General features: G+C 34.9%; 2 protein-coding genes across 4 annotated transcripts in view; one reads left to right on the top strand and one right to left on the bottom strand.

Annotated features, from left to right (window-relative positions):
* LOC130236440 (adhesion G-protein coupled receptor G2) overlaps positions 1-2,573 on the top strand; it is a 40,052-nt gene extending 37,479 nt beyond the window's left edge. For both annotated transcript variants that reach the window (XM_056467144.1, XM_056467145.1), the window contains exon 36: positions 1,656-2,573. In XM_056467144.1, the coding sequence (XP_056323119.1) occupies positions 1,656-1,771 (116 nt within the window). In that variant the 3' untranslated portion in view covers positions 1,772-2,573. The remainder of the gene's footprint in view (positions 1-1,655) is intronic.
* A 4,781-nt stretch (positions 2,574-7,354) lies between these two features.
* Positions 7,355-21,166, bottom strand: part of gabrr3a (gamma-aminobutyric acid type A receptor subunit rho3a) — a 39,283-nt gene continuing 25,471 nt past the window's right edge. The window contains exons 6-9 of one of the 2 annotated variants that reach the window (XM_056466695.1): positions 19,627-19,764; positions 16,788-16,940; positions 10,136-10,329; positions 7,355-7,921 (exon numbers count right to left, since the gene is read on the bottom strand). In XM_056466695.1, coding sequence (XP_056322670.1) covers positions 7,619-7,921; positions 10,136-10,329; positions 16,788-16,940; positions 19,627-19,764 — 788 coding nt within the window. In that variant the 3' untranslated portion in view covers positions 7,355-7,618. The remainder of the gene's footprint in view (positions 7,922-10,135; positions 10,330-16,787; positions 16,941-19,626; positions 19,765-21,166) is intronic. The other variant, XM_056466696.1, reaches the window with a different exon arrangement.

Raw genomic sequence — 21,166 nt, forward strand, 5'->3', positions numbered from 1 at the left:
CAATGCCTAGTTCAACCACTACATACTGCACCCTTAAGTTGTTATTTTACCATGTAGACAGAAACAGTTGCACACGCTCTCCTCTAGAGCCTCAAAAATTGAGCTTACTCTGTTTCCTCAACCTTGCACAGTTTTATCATTTGTAAAATATAAATTCTGTCGAGTAAATTATTCCAACATTTCAGCTAAATATAATCGATGCAAAATGTCAAACCTTTAACTCATGGAAAAAACAACCCATGGCAAGTGGTTAAAAGTAGACCAATTATGCTGGAAACGTGTGGACTTGGCAACCCACTTATAATTTTGTGTTTGTTTATTTATTTATTTTTTGTTTATTTATTTATTTATTATTATTATTATTTTTAATTAATTAATTTATTTTTTGTGTTTGTTTATTACCATGCAACAGACGCAGTAATATTACGCAGCACTATTGCCGTAGTTACCTAACTGTGGACTATTTTCAGGTGTTGCATAATATCTTTGCGCCTGCTGTAGCCATGGTACGACAGCAAAAATTCCTTGATTATTATGTCAGGATAAGAGTATAGTTCCTAGCTATATCAGCCTGGAAAATAGGAACTTTTCAATTTCTGTCAGTTTTAATACATTATAAAAATTCTGAAGGGTTACATGGTGGCTCAGTGGTTAGCACTGTCACCTCACAGCAAGAGCAACATTTTCCAAAAAAACTATTTTTGGGAGCGAAATGCTAATGGTCTAAGCTATAAAGTCTAAGCTAAAAGTGCTCCTGCCAGACCCGTAGATGGGCTGAATAGATTCATAGATTCATTATAAAACTCAGCTGTTTAATACTAAGGGAGTTGCAAAATAAAACTATTTCCAAAAACCGTGGAGTGTTCCTTTAACTCTGAAATACAAAAGCATTATGATATCAAGCATTGTGAAACCACATGCAGGCATACCTGTCAACATCCTTTCCAACAAAAGGCAGAATATGTTGTGTTTAAAAGAAAACCCACCAAGACTGACATGTTTAGATTTTATTATTATTATTATTATTATTATTATTATCATCCTTAATTATGTATATATGTCTGTACGCACCCAAACCCCAGAGTGTCCACTTTCGCTCCACTTCAAATGACGTGTACAAAATCTGTTTGGGAAGCAGCGTCTATTTACCACTATGAAGCACGTCTGACAGTTACGCACCGCTACATGAACTGACTGTTTTGAGGATTATAGGAGGGGCAACGACACCTGTAATGGAAAGGAAGGGAATCCCCCCATTTTTAACGTGTTTTCATGCCTAAATAAAATGAAAGCTGAGCAGATTAACATTTAAGAGCAAGGAGCGTCCCCTGGTGGTTCGACGGTATGGGTTGCATATAGGGAGGATCTTCTCTTTAATGTTTATTGCCACCCTTCATAGAAAGATTGAAAAAAATGGAAAATACCATAGAGGGATAGAATTGTAAAATACAGGAGACTGCCAGGAAAAACAAGAGGGTTGAAAGATTGTCATCCAGGTTACATTTGTTTGGTTTTGTCAACTCAAAGCTTCCTCTGCCACCCAGAGTTTGTACAATTTGTCTTGTGCAACAGGTAAAACATTGAGCTCGTTCGAAACAAACCGATCAGTCTGTGCAAGAAGCTAAACTTTACGTTTCTACTCTCTGTGATTGCAGGAAACCCGATGGACGACAGGATAATAACTGAAACAGAAGACCCCAGCTCAAACTCAGATGTCATTTTAAATGAGCTCAACAATCAAAATCACAGAGGTCAAAGGTCATACAGATGAAAACCAGTGTGAGTGTGTGTGTGTGTGTGTGTTATGGTCTACTGCATCACTGTATTTCACTGACATTTTAAGTTACATAAAGTATTGCTTGTTGTACTGTATATACAACAGATATGATTCTTCAAATGGTGCACTTTAATCAATGCAGATGAATAATGAAGCTGCCACAGCAATGGACCCTTTTCACAAGACTGTTATGGCACGTTTGTACAAAGCGTATGTACATTTATATGCATTTATGCATGTAGTATATCATCTTTGCAGCAAATTACAAAAAACAATTAACGGCTCTGTGCGAGGTGTTTCTAATGTAGCGTTTATGGGTAAATTTGACGTTATTCTCTCCTGTGGCTGCCGTTATCAGTCTCACACTATTGTTTTCCTTTTTCTAAAAGTCTTGATAACACCATCGTGGAGGTTTTATTTTATTATTCCTGCAAATAGGATTGTAAAAACTATATTTGTTGTACTTTCCCATTCACTGCGCTCTTAGTTTCCCCAACTATGACGACTTCCGCTACTGAGAAACCCGGAAATGTGAAAAGGGTCCATGCTAAACCAAACAACGAAAAGAACATTTCTGCTGGTTTAGGGTCAGTCATTTTTCTGTGAGCATTTAGGATTGGCTTAATTGTGTGTATATTATATTATACTGTATATATTGCTATGGTTAATTGACTGGATTATTTTTTATTTATCCCATGAGAGTCTGGAACATTCAGGTCATGTATGTTGTAATAAGTATTTTATTTTTGTATTTCCATAGCTTTTCAAAAGAATAAAATGTACAATTATGAGTATAACAAAAGACATAGATGTTGAAGAGTGCCTGGCTGATGCTATTTTATACAAACACACTTATGCATTCAGTTTCACACACACACACACACTGACTCTAACATATTATAGTGGATTCATTGTGAATGTTTAGGAATCATAAAGCAGGTCATTTCTATTACTGGCACAATGATATCCACTAATAATGTATGTTTCTCACTATTGTATAAAAGCACAAGCTCCGTTCTGATTGGCTGCTGCCAATTTATCATTCATTCATTCATTTTCTTTTCGGTTTAGTCTCTTTATTAATCTGGGGTCACCACAGCGGAGTGAACCACCAACTTATCCAGCAAATGTTTTACGCAGCGGATGCATACCTGTCAACATTGGGATGTGAAAATAAGGGATATGCCCACCATAATAAGGCATTCCCTCGACAACACCCCCCCCCCTCCTTAAAAAACAAACAGTTAAATAGTCAGTAATATGTTTTATTGTTATTATTTACAAAAGAAAAAGTAAATAGTTACATTAGCAGCAAATACATTAGCAAACAGTTCAGCTTATTAAAATGAATAGCTATTATAATGAAATAGATTCAAGCTATCAAATCTCATTAGCCGTTTCTTCACTAAAACTTACACATTCTGATTAAGGAGCAACGAATGAATCTCGTATTTATTTAGATTATTTTCTTTTTATTACATTAAATAACAGGTGTCACTTTAGAAATGCACAGATCTAACGTTATAATGAAAGCTTTCGATTGCTTTCCTAACTTTTTATGCTCATTTAGGACGAAAGTAGTTGTGTTTGAAAAAACCCACCACCAAGATCGACATCTTTAGATAATATTATTAATTATATGTATATGTCTGTTCAAACACGCACCCGAAATCCAGACTTTCGCTCCGCTTCAAATCGCGTATACAGAATTTGTTTGGGAAACAGCGTCTATTGATCACTATGAAGCACGTCAGCTGACAGTCATGCACCGCTATATGACTGTTTTGAGGATTGCATATGAAGAGGAGACGGCACCTGTTATGAAAAGGAAAGGGAATCCCGCCGTTTTTATATTTATTTATTTATTTGAGAGCAAGGGGCGGCCCCTGGTGGTCCGGCGGTATAGGTTGCGTATAGGGAGGTTCGGTTTTTTAATGTTTATTTGCCACCCTTCAGAGAAAGACTTAATATGGGAGAAATACAGGAAAATACTTTTACGGGATGATAGCGGATTAGAACTGTAAAATATGGGACAATCCCTGGAAAAACGGGAGGGTTGACAGGTACGAGTGGATGCCCTTCCAGCTGCAACCCATTACTGGGAAACATCCATACACACTCATACTCTACAGACAATTTAGCTTACCCAATTCACCTGTACCACATGTTGTGGAAACCGGAGCACTTGGAGGAAACCCAGGCCAACACGGGGAGAACATGCAAACTCCACACAGAAATGCCAACTGTCCCAGCCGGGGCTCGAACCAGCGGCCTTCTTGCTGTGAGGTGGTTGTTCCTACCCACTGCTCCACTATGCTGCCCACAAATTTTCAATGTTTGGATATTTTTTTTAACTTAAGAAAGGAGGTTGTTTTAGGAAAGGCCCAATTTTAGTTTAATCTACAAGATGAATCCTGGCGTGGTGGATGGATATCATGAGAACCCTTACAAGAGAGGTAAGAATGTGTTTATAGTGTACAGAAAAATTAACCACTCGAAAACTTTTCTGCATTTATGATTTATAGATATGCGCTTGAGTAAAATGTCATCTTTAGCTCATGACCATAGGTGAGAAGGAGTGTAGGAATGTAGATTGACCTGTGAATTGAGAGCTTTTCCTTTAAACACAGCTTCTTCTTTACCACAACGGACCGGTACATTGACCACATTACTGCTGCACTGATCTGCCTGTCAATCTCACGTTCCATCCTTCCCTTACTCATGAATAAAACCCCAAGATACGTGAATTCTCCACCTGGGGTAAGGACTTTCTTCCAACCTGGAGATGGCAAGCCACCTTTTTTTAATGGAGCACCATGGCCTTGGACTTGATGGTGCTGTTTCTCATCCCAGCCGCGTCACACTCGGCAGCAAACCGTCCCAGTGCATGCTAAAATGCCATGTTTGATGAAGAGTTAAGAAGAGTTAAAAACATAAGAAGAGTTAAGAAATCAATATTTAGTGCCCCCAACAAAACATAACACTTCTTCCCATCTAGAAATCTGACATATGGCGATATAAGCTAATTATTTATATGACATCCAAGTACATATTTGGATTTCACCTAATAAAATGCAATAGTATCTGGATTCAGCCTTTATGATGCAAGCTGAGAGTGCATCACACAGAGATGCAATGTCAGACACAATGCACTCAATGGAGCTAGTGACGTGACTGTGAGGGGTAGGGTAAGGTAAGCACATTAAAAAGCATTGGATGCAGCTCAGAATGCATCTGCACCAAGTCTGCAGCTAGACCCTTCTCATAAAATATGTCAAATACGCATCATATATTTCCAAATATTGCACAAAAGGCCATTAACTTTTTCCACCCATTGGAATATGTACATATGTGTTATCTATATAATATACACACAAATTAACCGCATTAAATATACAAACACGCAATTATATATATATATATATATATATGAGCAAAATCACATGAGTAGCAGTGCAATATGGCACTGGTGGGAGGCGTGCGTTGCCTTAGTGTCCCACCAGTGATGATATACAGTCATATCGAACTGCTACGAGTGTGATATTGCGTTTATACAACAGTTTGACGGCATAATCGTGTATATAAAAAAGAATGCCTCATTCACACTAGCAGCAACTTTGTAGATGGATGGCGACCTGCTGCAAACACAGGTCTATGTAAGTCTACAGCACGGAGAATACAACCGGCCTCTGAGCCAGCTGAGAGGGGATCACGTGAGCTCTACTGGTGCTCCTATTGGCTGTCTCTTAAGAAAGTTGCTCTTCATTTGCATAAAGTTAAAGAATTTTGAACTTTGTCGTGTCGCTCAACACACCCACCTGGTCAACAACAGTCGCTGTTGCTGGCGTAGACGGAGGTCGCCGGAAGTTGCTTACTCTACGTTGTAATGGACAGTTGCTTGTCGCTTTGCCGCTGAGAGTTTCTTATTGTGTGAATGAGGCTTAAAAAAATTTTGTAGCTACTTTCTTCCTCCATTTCCTATCATCTGCAGCTGACGTCAAAACAGAAGCTGTTGCTACTTTACCAACATCACTGTAGAGCTAGTATTTGAATGATTCTCTAGCGTATTGTCTAAAGTGATGACTAAACAGGTGATTTTGCTGACATTTTAAGATTATAAGGCTGAATGGCATGAAATGTCATCAGTTTACAGAGATTTCCTAGTATTTCTCTGTTGCAATCGGGAGAAAATTAACCCCGAAAAAGCTAAAGCAACACAAACACTACCTTGTGTTTGCGATAAGGAAAAATGTTATATATATACTAAATAATAAATATGCTTGAATATATATGTACATATTTAAAATTCTAATGGTCGAAGCAATATATATGTAAATGGACATTTTTGCAATATATGAAATATGTGTTGTCTATAGGCGAATTACCGGTTTGTAAACATTCAGGATGCGTGCGCATCGAGGTTGCAGAAAAAATACGGGAGCGCTAGCATTTACAGCAAGGGAATGACATCCAATGTGGTACAGAGTTTGTTGTTGTCTTAGAAATAAGTTATATTGATTACATATTATATATATTATTTACACAATGCTTTCAGTGTATTATAACAGCTTGTCACCCAGTGATAAGCAGTTATTCTGCAAAATTAACATTAAAGTGAGCGGCGTTCGTCTGACAGGTTCATTTGTGATAACACCCTCCCAATGGATAGTGGATAAGACGAAATGGCCAAGCATCCAGCCCCAAATATACAACTATCTCATTGAAACTCCAAGTGATTTCACAAGAGAGAAGTTAAAGGCCCACAAGTCTTTGGACGCCTACAATTTTGTTATGTTTGGTCATGTGCAAGAAATAATGCTCCATGATCACCAGATTCAAAACTTTGTAGTGCTAAAACCGAGGTTCTGCCTAGCCAAAGACAAGGAAAGAAGACGGAGCTATACAAGGCCAGGGTAATCATCAACAAGTAAAACCACAGCATTCTGACAGCGAACTGCACCTGTACGGCAGGGTATGTGAACTTACATTTTTACATTTCATTCTAAGCATTCAGTGTCCGCAATTTAATTCATCATATTGAACTGTTTTTGCTGAAATCATTGCTGCAATCAAACACGAGTAATGTGTATAATTCAGCATAGCGTGAACTTACCTGATATACTATAAGAACTGCAGAGTCAAGCATTATTAATTAGGTCCTCACTCCATTCAGCTCTTCTGATGGCTGTTAGCCAGACGTCTGCGGTTGGCATTAAAAGCAGTGTGGTGTACGGTAAAATTTAAGTTTTCTATTTTTGTCTTTTTATTTTGGCATCCTAACGCACATCACAACATGTTTGCTATTGTCACTGGTCTTTTTTTGCAACCGGTATGCGCGGTTGAACTCATGTGACATCATGTGTGATGTAGGTTTGTAATCCCCCTATACAATATGACACATTTATGTAAATCCAACCATGTACTGTCATACATGTAATTTGCATACATTTCCACCTCTCTGATTTTTTATGAGTTATTCTGACCAATTTCCATTTTCTGAAATAAAAAACCTCACTAAATGACTACATTTTTATTTACAAATTTGAAAGAAATGTTATCAGAGTATACATAGAATAAAACAAATATAACCATTTTACTACCTAATCAATATAAATCCAGTAAATCCACAGAACTGTCAAGCGCTCTCTCTTTTTTCTATAGCTATATCGTTGAATGAGCTAAACATTTTTAATGTGTTTTGGAAGTAGGCCTATACGCATACAGAATATTTAAGAGGCGTCTTGTGTAGGTGTATGAACCACACATCCATCTGAATCCTTTCAGCAACATTGTCCACTTTTTCAGGTCACTTGTGCTCATTTTGTCCCCAACAGCGCATCTTCAGGAGTAGATGCACCAGTAGATGATGTTGAAGAGCAGATAGGCCAGTGGAAAGAGGATTCTGGAGTAGGAGTCGATCATGTAGCTGTTGCTCATGATGAAGCGGATGTTTTTGCCGACCGAGCGCTTCTTCCAGAGTCTCGTGCCCTCGGTCGGCGGCGGCTCGGTGGATGAGGCTCTGGCCGGAATGGTGCGCGTGGTGCTCGGCGTGGTCGGCAGTTCAGGGAACGGCGACGCGTCGATGTCGTCGTGAAAACAGCCGTCGTACGCCATTGCCTGAGTCGCGTCGTAGGAAACTGGAAGCTGTTTTGGGAACAAGAAGAAAGACAGCTAGTAAATATACAGTTGGAGTCAGAATTATTAGCCCTCCTGAATATCTCTTTCTTGATTTTTTCAACACATTTTTGAACATAATAGTTTTAATAACACATTTCTAATATTTGATGGCTTTTATCTTTGCCATGATTACAGTTTATTAAATTTTACTAGATATTTTTCAAGACACCATTCAGCTTAAAGTCCAATTTAAAGGCTTAACTAGGTTAATAGGGTAAATGCGGAAGTATGCTAAAATTCTTATTTGTCAGCAATCTCCACTGCCTAAATGATATACGATATAAAGAGAGCCTCAAATTGTACAAGAAGCACTGCATCAAATTATATTTTTCCCCACGATGTCTTTAAAATATGAACATTTATTTTACTCCAGTATATTCAATGGAGCTTCTGCGCTAGCCTGCCGATCCTGATGGGCACGTGCTAGTAAATGGCTTTTTGTCTCGTTTTTATGCTTGAGCAACTAAATGAATGCCAAAGTCTATTAAACTGATTGTATTTTAATTACATTACAACATCGATGCTGTTAAAGGAACGGTATAAAATGGGAAAAAGTCACATTAACCTTCCACCGGAAGTGTATAGAAAGAAACACTAGCTCCAGAAATGCCCTATGCCCTAAATGCCCTAGGTGAACTAGGCGAGTTAGGGTAGTTAAGTAATTGTATAAAAGTGGTTTGTTCTGTATAGACAACCGAAAAAATATAAGCCTACTTAAGAGGGCTAATTATCATTACTAGTAACCTAATATTTAATTTTTTTAAAATTAAAAACTGCCTTTATTCTAGCTGTAATAAAACAAATAAGAATACTATAGAAAATATTATTGAAAATACTGTGAAAAAATATAATAAAAAATTCTAATTATTTTGATTACCCCACTGACAGATTATTTTGCTAATTTTAAGGAAAAATCTGTTAATTTTGATTTATTATTTCTCAAAACAAAACTATATTTTTACTTATCTACAAACTGCTGATTTATTCAATAATATTTATATATTTGGACAAGAAACAAAACAAAAATTTTTTGCAGTGTATTTATATTTTTTATTAATTAAAGTTGTAATTATTATTATTATTATTATTATTTTTATTAGTAGTAGTAGTTGTAGTAGTAGTATTTTGGCAGTTACAAAGATATATAAATATATACAGTTGAAGTCAATATTATTAGCCCCCCTTTGTCTTTTTATTCTTTTTTAAATATTTCCCAAATGATGTTTAAAAGAGCAAAGAAATGTTCACAGTATGTCTGATAATATTTTTTTTTCTTCTGGAGAAAATCTTATTTGTTTTATTTCGGCTAGAATAAAAGCAGTTTTAAATTTTATAAAAACCATTTTAAGGTCAAAATTATTAGCCCCTTTAAGCAAATTGTTTTCGACTGTCTACAGAACAAACCATCGTTATACAATAACTTGCCTGATTCCCCTAACCTGCCTAGTTAACCTAATTAACCTAGTTAAGCCTTTAAATGTCACTTTAAGCTGTAGAGAAGAGTCTTGATAAATATCTAGTCAAATATTATTTACTGTCATCATGGCAAAGATCAAATAAATCAGTAATTAGAAATGAGTTATTAAAACTATTATGTTTAGAAATGTGTTGAAAAAATCTTACTCAAAGAAGAAAATGATAGAAAAAATATACAGGGGGGCTACTAATTCAGGGGTGTGTGTGTGTGTGTGTGTGTGTGTGTGTGTGTGTGTGTGTGTGTGTGTGTATGTGTTTCTGATATTGATGCATTTATATTTTTATTACCTTCAAAATATATATTTTTAAATACATTAAATTACATTTTTTTGTGTTTGTTAATTGAACAACACATAATACATTCTGATATTACATATTAACATACATAATATTATTTATTAACCACTAACTTAAAATTATAAAATAAAATAAAAAGGTTTTTATCTTTATTATTGCAGAATTTGGGCAGAAACCATTTTATCAATGAAAATTTGAATGTAAAAATATTACTATTAATTATTGGTATTGTTTTGGTGATGTTGCTGTAGTTATAAGAATTTGTGGTTATAATAAAGTTTTGCTTGTCCAGTGAACTTGTATTTACTTAAAGTGGCCACACGAGGGCGACGCTTAGCTTAAAAGGATATTCAGTCCAGACCTGCGTGAGTAAATATATCTAATCTTTGACGTGCGCGGGACCCTGACCTTTCCTTTCTGGAGTTTCTTCATCTCCTCTACTGTGGTGAAGTAATTTACTGCAGCGTATTCAATGACCGAAAGGAACACGAAGAGGAAACTGGCCCACAGGTAGATGTCGACCGCCTTCACATAGGACACCTGCGGCATGGAGGCCGACACACCCGTGATGATGGTGGACATGGTCAACACGGTGGTGATTCCTGGAAGAAATGAAGAAGTTTTAGGCTGGCAAACATGATGACACGGTGAGAGGAAGTTCGGAAGTTCAAGAAAAGAGGGTTTAGATTCATTACATGTCACATAAGAGTCCCTGTGCGGTTTATAGACGTTAAACTGATTGTGAAAGGAAACGAAAGTGTGAGAAATACATGACATTCAGTTCACATCTTGCTGTTAATCATTCCCACGCTCGGTTTAGGCAACGTTTACCCCACAGTACTTCTTGAAGTACCCACGAAATCAAAATCGCTGGTTTTAATGTGTAAAAGGGATGGTTTACCTCAAAATGAAAGTTTACTCATTAATTACTCACCCTCAAGAGGTTTCAAACCTGTTTAAGTTTGCCTGTTTCTTATTCCAAAAAAGTAAACAAACGTTAGAAACCTGTAGCCATTAACTTCCATACAGTAGTGGGAAAAACAAATACAGTGTAAAAATGCTGGATTCTACACAATCGATTTGTGTCGGGACAACATGAAGGAATTAAGTTAACAAGTTTAAGTGATTTGAACTTAAAACAATTAAATTCTCCTCCTAAAAACTCAAGAATTGTGTTGTTTTAGCTCAGGTTAAATAAGTTTGTTTAATAAGTAGTTTAAACAAACAGCAAATTTAGTTTTTTGAGTGTAATATAGAAACAATGACTACAGGTTTTCAGCTTTTTTCAGAATAGAAGAAACTCAAACAAGTGATTGATTTTTAGGTGAACCATTCCTTTAATCGTTTTGGCTCTTTGCTGTGTTCAAGTCTTTCTGTGATGTTCCTATTTATGAATGTCATGTCTTTAGGTGTGTTCAAGTCACTTTCATTGGCACAAGATGGCATTGTATTTTGATACATCACTAGAAAATAAACTAGGATTTGTTAAGTTTAAAAAAAAAAAACGAAGAGCAAAGGATTCTGCAATCAATTCCACCTTCTGATCCATATAATAAGGTATATAACAGTATATACTCTACCTGGCAAAAGTCTTGTCACCTATTTAGGTTTTAGGAACACTAAATAATATCTTGACTTCTAGTTGATCATTTGTCATCAAAAGAGGCTTATATGAAAGGCAAAGGCCTCTAGATTAAGCTTATTTTACCTAAATAAAATATGATCATGCCTTGATTTTTATTTATTTATTTTTTTTTCAATTAAACAGTAAGGTCTGACTTTGATTAGACAAACGTCTTGTCACTTAACAGAAATAATGAACAGTACAGAATATAAAGTCATGCTGCAGTGGAAAAAGAATTAATATTGTGTATGACTCCCATGAGCTTGGAGGACTGCATCCATACATCTCTGCAATGACTCAAATCACTTATTAATAAAGTCATCTGGAATGGCAAAGAAAGCATTCTTGCAGATTCTTTGGATTCATCTTCAATGCCTCCTCCTTCATCTTACCCCAGACATGCTCAATAATGTTCTTGTCTTTTGACTGGCCAATCCTCCAAAGCACCTTGAAATTCTTTGCTTTCAGGAACTTTGATGTGGAGGCTGAAGTATGAGAAGGAGCGCTATCCTGCTGAAGAATTTGCCCTCTCCTGTGGTATGTAATGTAATGGGCAGCACAAATGTCTGGATACCGCAGGCTGTTGATGTTGCCATGCACTCTGCAGATCACTTGCACAATCTTTTGAACTCACCATATACAGTATATAAGCTAGTGTGGTTTGAAACAATTAAAAAATGGCATTAATAACATTAAAAAATTGCGTTTTTTTCCTCTCAAGCCAATGTAGATCACTTTTTTTCTGACATTGTTCTGCACTTCAGCCTCTCATCAGATTTTCTGACCAATCAAATACTCACTAGTATCTGAAATGTCCCGCCCCCTATACAAGACGCTGCTAAAATGGCATAAGTTAGTATCTGATCTAAAACCTAAAATATTTGACCTAAACATTAGCATATGAAAATAATAAATGATAACCAAAACACTGTTGATCTGAATTCCTCTGTGGTTATTAGTCATAACAATGAGAGGAGGAATCCCAAAAAACACTCCTCTCTTTACGGGAAGCCCAGGGGGCGAAATGCTTTGCACATGCCTACGCAGATAATATTCCCACAATTTAAAGTAATATTTCAGCCAAAACAGAAAATTCTGCCATCGTTTACTCACCCTTTACTTGTAACATGCCTGTTTGAGTTTCTTTCTTCTGTTAAAGATAAAATAAGTTATTTTGAAAAGTTTTGGAAACCTGTAACCATTGACTTCCATAGCATTTGTTTTTCCCACTATGGATGTCAATGGTTGCAGGTTTCTGACATTTTCCAAAATACCTTCTTTCGTGTTCAACAGAAAAAGGGAACTCAAACATGATTGTGACAAGTGAAGGGTGAGTAAATAGTAAGTACATTTTCATTTTGGGTCAACCATCCTTTTAAATACATTACAAATTGAGCTACACACACAATTAGAGATTTCTGTAGGGTCAATGGCACATAGTGCACTGTATAGGGGATAAGGGATTGAGACTGTGTAAAAATATTTCTTCTACTTGAGTGAAGTAAATCTGGTTTTCCTTCCACTTACCAACCCCAACCCCCCCCCCCCCCTTTTTTTTTTTTTTTTTGCAAGTTCACTTGAAGGGGTAGGGGTGTCCCGATTCTCTTTAGCTTGAAGGCGTAGGACTAAGGGGAGGGGCTAGATAGCCCTTGAAACCGTGATTTTTCAGGACCACACTCGAAACCAAGGGTGAAAATTTCCCAGAATGCACCATCTACAACAGCAGCATCGCTGCACTTGGAAGTCAGGAGATGCACAAATTGGTTTTTTTTTTGTCATGATTACAACAAACTTTTTCATTTTTACAACAAACAAGCACAGGTTTTAATACATTCATAACCACGTTCATGTTTTACCATCATGCTTTTTAAAAAAATGCTAAAATTAAAAATGCTAAACTTCGCTATCTATAATCCCTAATAATAACTCCTTTATAGTAGTCCCACAACATACTGTCACTCAATGACACTGGAATCCCCTGTCAGAAAAGTCTAGTGGTTGGTAATGAGCTTTTTACAGTGTCTGCTATACTGCTAATGTTGCTTTCGTGTGTTTCCATAGATGAATATGGCCATGGTGTAAATGCACGGTACAGTTACAATCTTATTGCCACATTATATCAGTATGATAACATGATATCGTTGCCTTCAGTGATTTCGATATCATATGTAATAAGAGATCGCGATGACACACAGTATGATGATGTGTGCAGGTGCTGCTGTTCCATATTTTAGGGGTAAATATTGATGCCCTTCCCCTTCACACTCTGTTTCAAGGGCCATAGGGGAAGGGATTTGGGTAAAAAAGTAGAATTTATTGGAATAAGGCTATTGAGAAACCCAGAAATGTAAAAAAAAAAGCTACATTTTTGAGCTGTGATACAAGCAAAACTCTACTGTCTAACGGGATGGGCTACTCAATATGCCCCACCCTATATCCCACCATGTTTCAGTTTAAATTACATCAAACAAAGCTGTGCATTTCAGGGGCTCTTTTAGAAAACACAGCAGGGCCCTTTATCCATCATTGTGTTCATAACCCGCAGTATTGTGACTCTCTACGGGCGTCTGCTGTGATTTATGTGAACTCGAGTAGCTTTCTGGCTGGGTGTTGAACGGCTGCTGGCCTGAGAGCTGTGGTATTTTTGTTGAGGTGAACTGATTCTTTTCTGTCTAAACCGGTTTGTACTTGTTCCTAAAGAGCGTCATTACTAGAGGACACACAGTAAAAGCACACAGCTCACTATTACAAACCCACCCGGGGCAGAATAGGCTTTAATTATGAACAAACAAGAAGAACTGGTCTCTTTTAGTTGGAGACATTAGCTGTCTCCGTCCACCTATTTGAATGTGCATTTTGGAGTATTGCATGAGAAGATGCTTAATAGATGTGTCAAGATGCTCTATATTTTGAAAATGCCCATAAAAACATTCCATCATTTTCTTTTCGGCTTAGTCCCTTTATTAATCAGGGGTCGCCACAGCGGAATGAACCACCAACTTATCCAGCATATGTTTTACACAGCAGATGCCTGTCCAGCTGCAACCCATTACTGGGGAACATCCATATACACTCATTCATACACATACACTACGGACAATTTAGCTTACCCAATTCACCTATACCACATGTCTTTGCACTTGTTGGGAAAACCGAAGCACCCGAAGGAAACCCACACGAACACAGGGAAAACATGCAAACTCCACACAGAAAGGCCAACTGATCCAGCTGAGGCTCGAATCAGCGACCTTCTTGCTGTGAAGCGAATGTGCCACCCACTGCGCCACAGTGCAGCCCATATAAAAAACAGTTGAGTAGGATATACGTTTTATTTATTGTGATTAAATAAGAAAAAATGTGTATGAACTGTGATGGAATCACATTTACTAAATAAATTCCAAATATAAACTCAACATTGCACATTCTGTGATGTGACTATTGCAGATGCTAGTGATGGTTCGGATCACATTATGGTTTTTTAGTCATGGATCGGGCCATTTTTCGGATCAACCAAAAAGGGGAGGAGACCAAAGTAAATGCTTTCCGTTTATTACAAAAACAGTACCGTAAGACACTTTTGGTTTTAACAAACAGAACTTAGAACCTGTAATTCTATTAAAAATAAAATGAAGAAATAATCAGCTGAATAACAATAAATAGTAAAATATTCAGCCATGTGAAAAGTTCACTGTTACTACTGTTGCTAATAACGCTAAATGTATAAATCTAACATTATATTTTGTTCAACCCATATTTATTTTTAGTCTCATTTTCAATAAATGATTCAGATATTCACTCATAAATCTTCATGTTTCATTGCTAGAGGTGTCATTTTTGAAGAATTATTCAGTGGCATATTTTTGATGGCTGGTTGTCGCCACCTATTGGTTAAATAATGTAATTGCTGCCTACAACTTATTTTTGAGCGTCTTTAAATGCATATGACTGTGATTTTAATCTTTACCATGAACATCAGTGGTTTTTTCTAAACTAATCTGTTATGCCAGTACTTCTGTGTTATTTGACTGTAACTTCATAACTAACTTAAAAGACTAAAGACTGAATCTCTTTCTTGATTTTTGCGTTTTCAGATTTGAATGCAGCGATTCGAAGGATTAATAAACATGCAAATCACCATCATTTATTATTTATGTTGCGTGGGTGTTGAGATCCTGATCTTTTAATAATTAATGGTGCAGCTTACACTGAATGCATTAATGTCGGCTAAACAAGTATTGACAGAAAACACCTTTAATAACCTAAGAAACCCACCACATCCCGAATAACCTTCCACAACTTTTTCCGTCATCATTATATTTTACAGGAAAGCCTAAATGCTGTCATACATGTGATGTAAATGACTCAAGAGGCGATCTCACTGCGATCGTTACAAATTTAGGATTAATCTACAAGTACAAAAAAATGTATTAGCCTAATCCGCAGGTCAGTGTTCCGAACCGTGGCTTGTGATTCATACAAATCACAGATCAACCCCCAGGCAGACAAATTCATTATGATATTGATACTAAAACGATATATTGTGCAGCCCTATTTGTGTCTCGCACCTCCAAATGTCACCATGCTTTCATTGGGTTTCATCTTTGTCTGCTAAGGGGCAGCTAATTTATTATATAAAATAGGCCCACAGTGGCTTTGCCTATGGCAGCAAATTATATTTTCTTTTTAATATTCGCCACCTATTTATCAGGACTCGTTAGATGGAAACGGTGCTTTATTTGCTAATGTTTTATGCGATATGTCAGTTTTGCACATAAGTTTGATTTGCGTCTTTGGATGGAAACACATAACTTACTGTTTTACACCTGGCAAGCTTACTATTTTACACCTAGCATTAAGATTAAGATTTTTTTTTTGTTTAATTGTTTATCTGAGCACAAATGAGTGATGCTAGATGTTTAAACGTCTGAAATGTTTTGAGCTAATCTACTTTTGACTACTCCTAGAAATAGATGAAGTCACATTCGATCAGTCTGCATTCGTAATGCTACTCTTTGCCTATTAATCTAATCCTTAAACATTATAGGATGTGTCTTTTAATAAAATTCCTATTTGTAGACATGTCTAATCTCAGATGATCAGAAGGGGATTCATCTTTTATAAATGGTTAAAATATTGGTGTCTGGTATGCAGCAAGTTCGGAGATTTGTAAAAGATGCACTTAAGCAATTGTCTGTTCCAATGACTACAGACCTGGAAACAAGATAACGTACATATGACAACAAATGGATTAGAGTGGAAAGATGTTTCTGTTATCTAACATGATTAAACAGATTTTGAGCTTCGTCTTACTTAAGCATACTTCTGAAAACAGACATAAATTATTTTATGATCTGACAAGTGAAATTGAACAATTTGATGAATGTAATTGGCATGGTTAATAATTCTGATGTGAGGATATTTGCGTAAGCGGTTTACCTAGAGAGACGCGGGCCGGTACAGCTCTCCTGTCGATCCAGAAGGAAACCCAGGAGAGCATGACCATTAGCATTGTGGGAAAGTATGTCTGCAGCATGAAGAAGAATATGTGTCTCCTGAGGATGAAGTTTATGTACAGCCTGTTATACCAGCCTGAGAGAAACAGAGCACAGGGCATTAGCAGCACACACTGAGGACAAAAAAGAAGAACATTAAATGGTTGTGATATTCTCTTTATTAATACTTCAACTTAAAGAGACCCAAAAATATAATCATCATTTACTGCCCCTCATGTGGTTTTAAACTTTTGAGTTTTTATCTACTGTTATTTTGAAGAAGACTGGATGCTTCATTTGTCAAAATATCTTCTTTTGGGTTCAACAGAAGAAGGAAACTTGAATGAGTTTTGAACAAGTGAAGAGTGAGTAAATGATGAGGCCATTTTTGTTTTTGGCTCAACTATACTTTTAATGCCAAGTCAGAAACTTGCAACGATCAATGGCAATAGAAATTGACAAAACTGACTGTCACCATCATTTGGCATCTGTTGGGGCAGTACAAAATAGTGTTTTATTTATTTTTAATTTGATTTTATTTAGTTTATATTTAATGTAAAGAATAAAATGTAAAAAATCTCATTTAAAGTTAAATAGATTAGACTAAAATATTAATATACTATTGTAAAACATTACAAGTTAAAAGAACTGTTTTCCAATTTGATATAATTAAAGATATCTTTCTGTTTTACAGCATCATTACCGCAGTCTTCAGTATCACATTATTCTTTAGAAATAATTTTAATGGGCTCATTTTAGGCCCAAAAATATATTATTATTTATTTATTATTACCTTGCATTAATTAGAGTGATGGTGGAAAAATGTGGGCTGTTTTTAAAAAAAAAACAGCATTTATTATAATTTCTTTGGATTATTTGAATGCATCTTTTTGCTAATTCTGACAAGTCATACTATTACTGAATTTAATATATTTAAAAACTTTAAATCTACATTTTTTTAAGGAACACTCATCTTACAGCTCCACTAGAGTTGAGTTTTTGAGCATATTCAGCCAGTCTCTGGGCCTGAAGGGTGAATGTTAGCTTAGCTTAGCATAGATCGTTGAATCAGATTAGACCATTAGCGTCTCACTCAAAAATGACTTAAGAGTTTTGATAATTTTCCTATTTTAAGCTTGACTCTTCAGTAGTTACATCATGCATTAAGACTGATCGAAAGGGTAAAAAGTTGCTATTTTCTAAACTAGGAACTATACTCTCACTCCGGCATAATAATTGAGAAACTTTGCTGCCATACATGCCGCACCAACTTTGTTTCACCAGAAAGAGAGTATAGTTATAAATAATTGTAATAAAACATATCATTTTCTGTCGGTCGTATAACACTATGTAACTACAGAATAGTGAAACTTTAAATAGGATAATTTATATATATAAATATATATATATATATATATATATATATATATATATATATATATATATATATATATATATATATATACTGTGTATATATATTATTATTATTATTATTTATTTATTTATTTATTTTTGTACAAGATGCTAATGGTCTAATCCAATTCAATGATGTATGCTAAGCTAAGCTAAAAGTCTTTAACTCTAGAGAAGTTGAAAAATGAAATTGACTATATTCAAAAATTTAAAATCTACATTTTTTTAAGGAACACTCCACTTTTTCTTTGGAAATAGGCTCATTTTACAGCTCCCCTTGAGCTAAACAGTTGAGTTTTTGAGCATATTCTCCGGGTCTGGAGAGAGAACTTTAGCTTAGCTTAGCATAGATAATTGAATCTGATTAGACCATTAGAATCTCACCCAAAAATGACCAAAGAGTTTAGATAATTTTCCTATTTAAAGCTTGACTCTTTAGTAGTTATATCATGCATTAAGACTGTTGGTAAGTGTAAAAAGTGCTGTTTTCTGAACTTTGTGGCCGTACTATGCTGCATCAGCTTTATTTATTACACCAGAAAGAGTATAGTCATATAATTATCATAAAACGTATAATTTACATATAATGAGTCGTGTTACACAATGTAACTACAGAATAGTGAAGCTTTAAATTGGATAATTTCAAATTAAATTTTTGGGAATTTTTGTGCAAGATGCTAATGTTCGAATCTGATTCAATGATTTATGCTAAGCTAAGCTAAAAGTCTGAATCAGCTGAATGGATTCAAAAATTGTAAAACTCAACTGTTTAACTCTAGAGATGTTGTAAAATCTCACTCATAATGACCAAAGAGTTTTGATAATATTCCTATTTAAAGCTTGACTCTTCAGTAGGTTCATCATGTAATAAGACTGATGGAAAGTGTAAAAAGCGCTATGTTCTAAACTATACTTTCATTCCGGCTTAATAATCAAGGAACTTTGCTGCTGTACCACCCTAAACTCTGTTTATTATGCCAAAAAGAGAGTAAGGTTATAAAAAATTATATTACAACATATAATTTTCATTATATAATTGTCATATTTCTCAATATAACTACCAAATATTGAAGCTTTAATTAGAATAAATTAAAAATTTAAGATGCTAATGGTCTAATCTGATTCAGTGACTTATGCTAAGCTAAGCTAAAAGTCTGAATCGGCTGAATGGATTAAAAAATTGTCAAATTTAACTGTTTAACTCTTGAAACGTTTGTTCGTAGTGTTCCTTTAATAATATTTTGCACATCCATAACCTAAGAAATCAAGCGCAAGAGATCAGAAAAAAATCAGGTCTCTCTGTTGGTTGGCTGTGATGAAGCATATATTCCGGTGTTAAAAGCGTTTGGGATTCATTGAAGCACACATACCGGTGCTGCTGTAGAAGGCAAGCCCGTAGGAAGGGTGGAATTCTTCAATAAAAAACTGCGAGAGTGCAATCTCGTCAGTCCTTAATGAATCGTTCCCATTCTTCCAATAGAGCATGAGGTCGTTCTCATTGTATGCGTCTTCAAGAGAGCAAAGAAAAGGAGGACGAGTGAGACCACAAAACTCTCTGTGAAGATACATGTGCGTCAGTCCTCAGAGGAGAGAATACAGAGCATTCAACACACAGTGCTCCATCATCTCTCCTCTGAAGCTCAAGCACATGCAGTTATTCATGAAAGAGACAGAGATATGAAGCAGATTATCAATCAGACTGTTGCAGAGTAACTAATGAAGCGTTAATCTGAATATATCACTGTCACCTATTAAAAGAACATTCACCCATAAAAGAATGTTGTGTCATCATCATCATGTCATTCCAAATACTTAGAATTTTTTTCTAGTTGATACTTGTATGTAAGGAATGCTTTGAAAAATGTTCATGCTGCTCTATTGACAGATATTGAAAGAATATATAATGACTGTAGTGACTTGATTAATTCTGTGGCTAGTGAATGTACATTATTTATATATATATAGTCAAGTCTGAAATTATTCACCTGGTAAATTCTGATTTAAAGTTTTTGTTCAAATGTTAATAAAAGCTGAAAAACATTTTTTATCCAAAATGATGCCTCTTGCATGTCCTCTAATTATCTTTTGGGATAAACCTGTGTCATGTCCAGTCCAAAAGAACTTGAATAAAAGTAATCTTTAATTAAAATTTTGCCAGGGTTAGATTTTTTTTGTTTTGTTTAATTTTGCTTAATTTTGTGATTTTTATTTTATTTGTTTATTAGTTTGTTTGATTGTTTATTTTGTTTTATTTTTATTTATTTTATTTTATTTTATTGAATTGTTTAATTTAATTTAGTTTAGTTTAGTTTAGTTTTTTATTTTATTTCTTTGTTTGATTGTTTTATTATGTATTTTAGTTTAGTTTTTTATTTAATTAATTTATTTATTTATTTATTTTAGTTTTATTTTATTTTCATTTATTTATGTAATTTAATTTTGTTGAATTTAATTTGATTTGTTTGTTTGATTATTTATTTTATTTTAGTTTTTTGTTTTATTAATTAATTTGTTTATTTTAATTTAATTTAGTTTAGTTTTGTTTTTATTTATTTATATTTTTAATTTAATTTTGTTTAATTTTGTTTAGTTAATTTTGGGTTTTGTTTGTTTGTTTGTTTGTTTAGTTACATTTTTTTGTTTTATTTATTAATTAATTAATTTTAATTTTGTTTTGTTTTTGTAATTTTTTATTTTGTTTAGTTTTGTTTTTTGCTTTGCTTTGCTCTGTTGTTTTATTTTATTTTTTATTTTATTTCGTTTGTTTGATTTGTTGTAAATTTTCTAGCAGTTTGAATTAGGAGGATTAATAGATTCTGGTGGAGAAGTAGTTCAATTCAATTCAATTCAATTCAATTCAATTCAATTCAATTCAATTCAATTCAAGAAGTAGTATAAACAAAATACTAC

This window comes from Danio aesculapii, chromosome 10 (assembly GCF_903798145.1).
Source record: "Danio aesculapii chromosome 10, fDanAes4.1, whole genome shotgun sequence".
Classification (NCBI taxonomy): domain Eukaryota; kingdom Metazoa; phylum Chordata; class Actinopteri; order Cypriniformes; family Danionidae; genus Danio; species Danio aesculapii.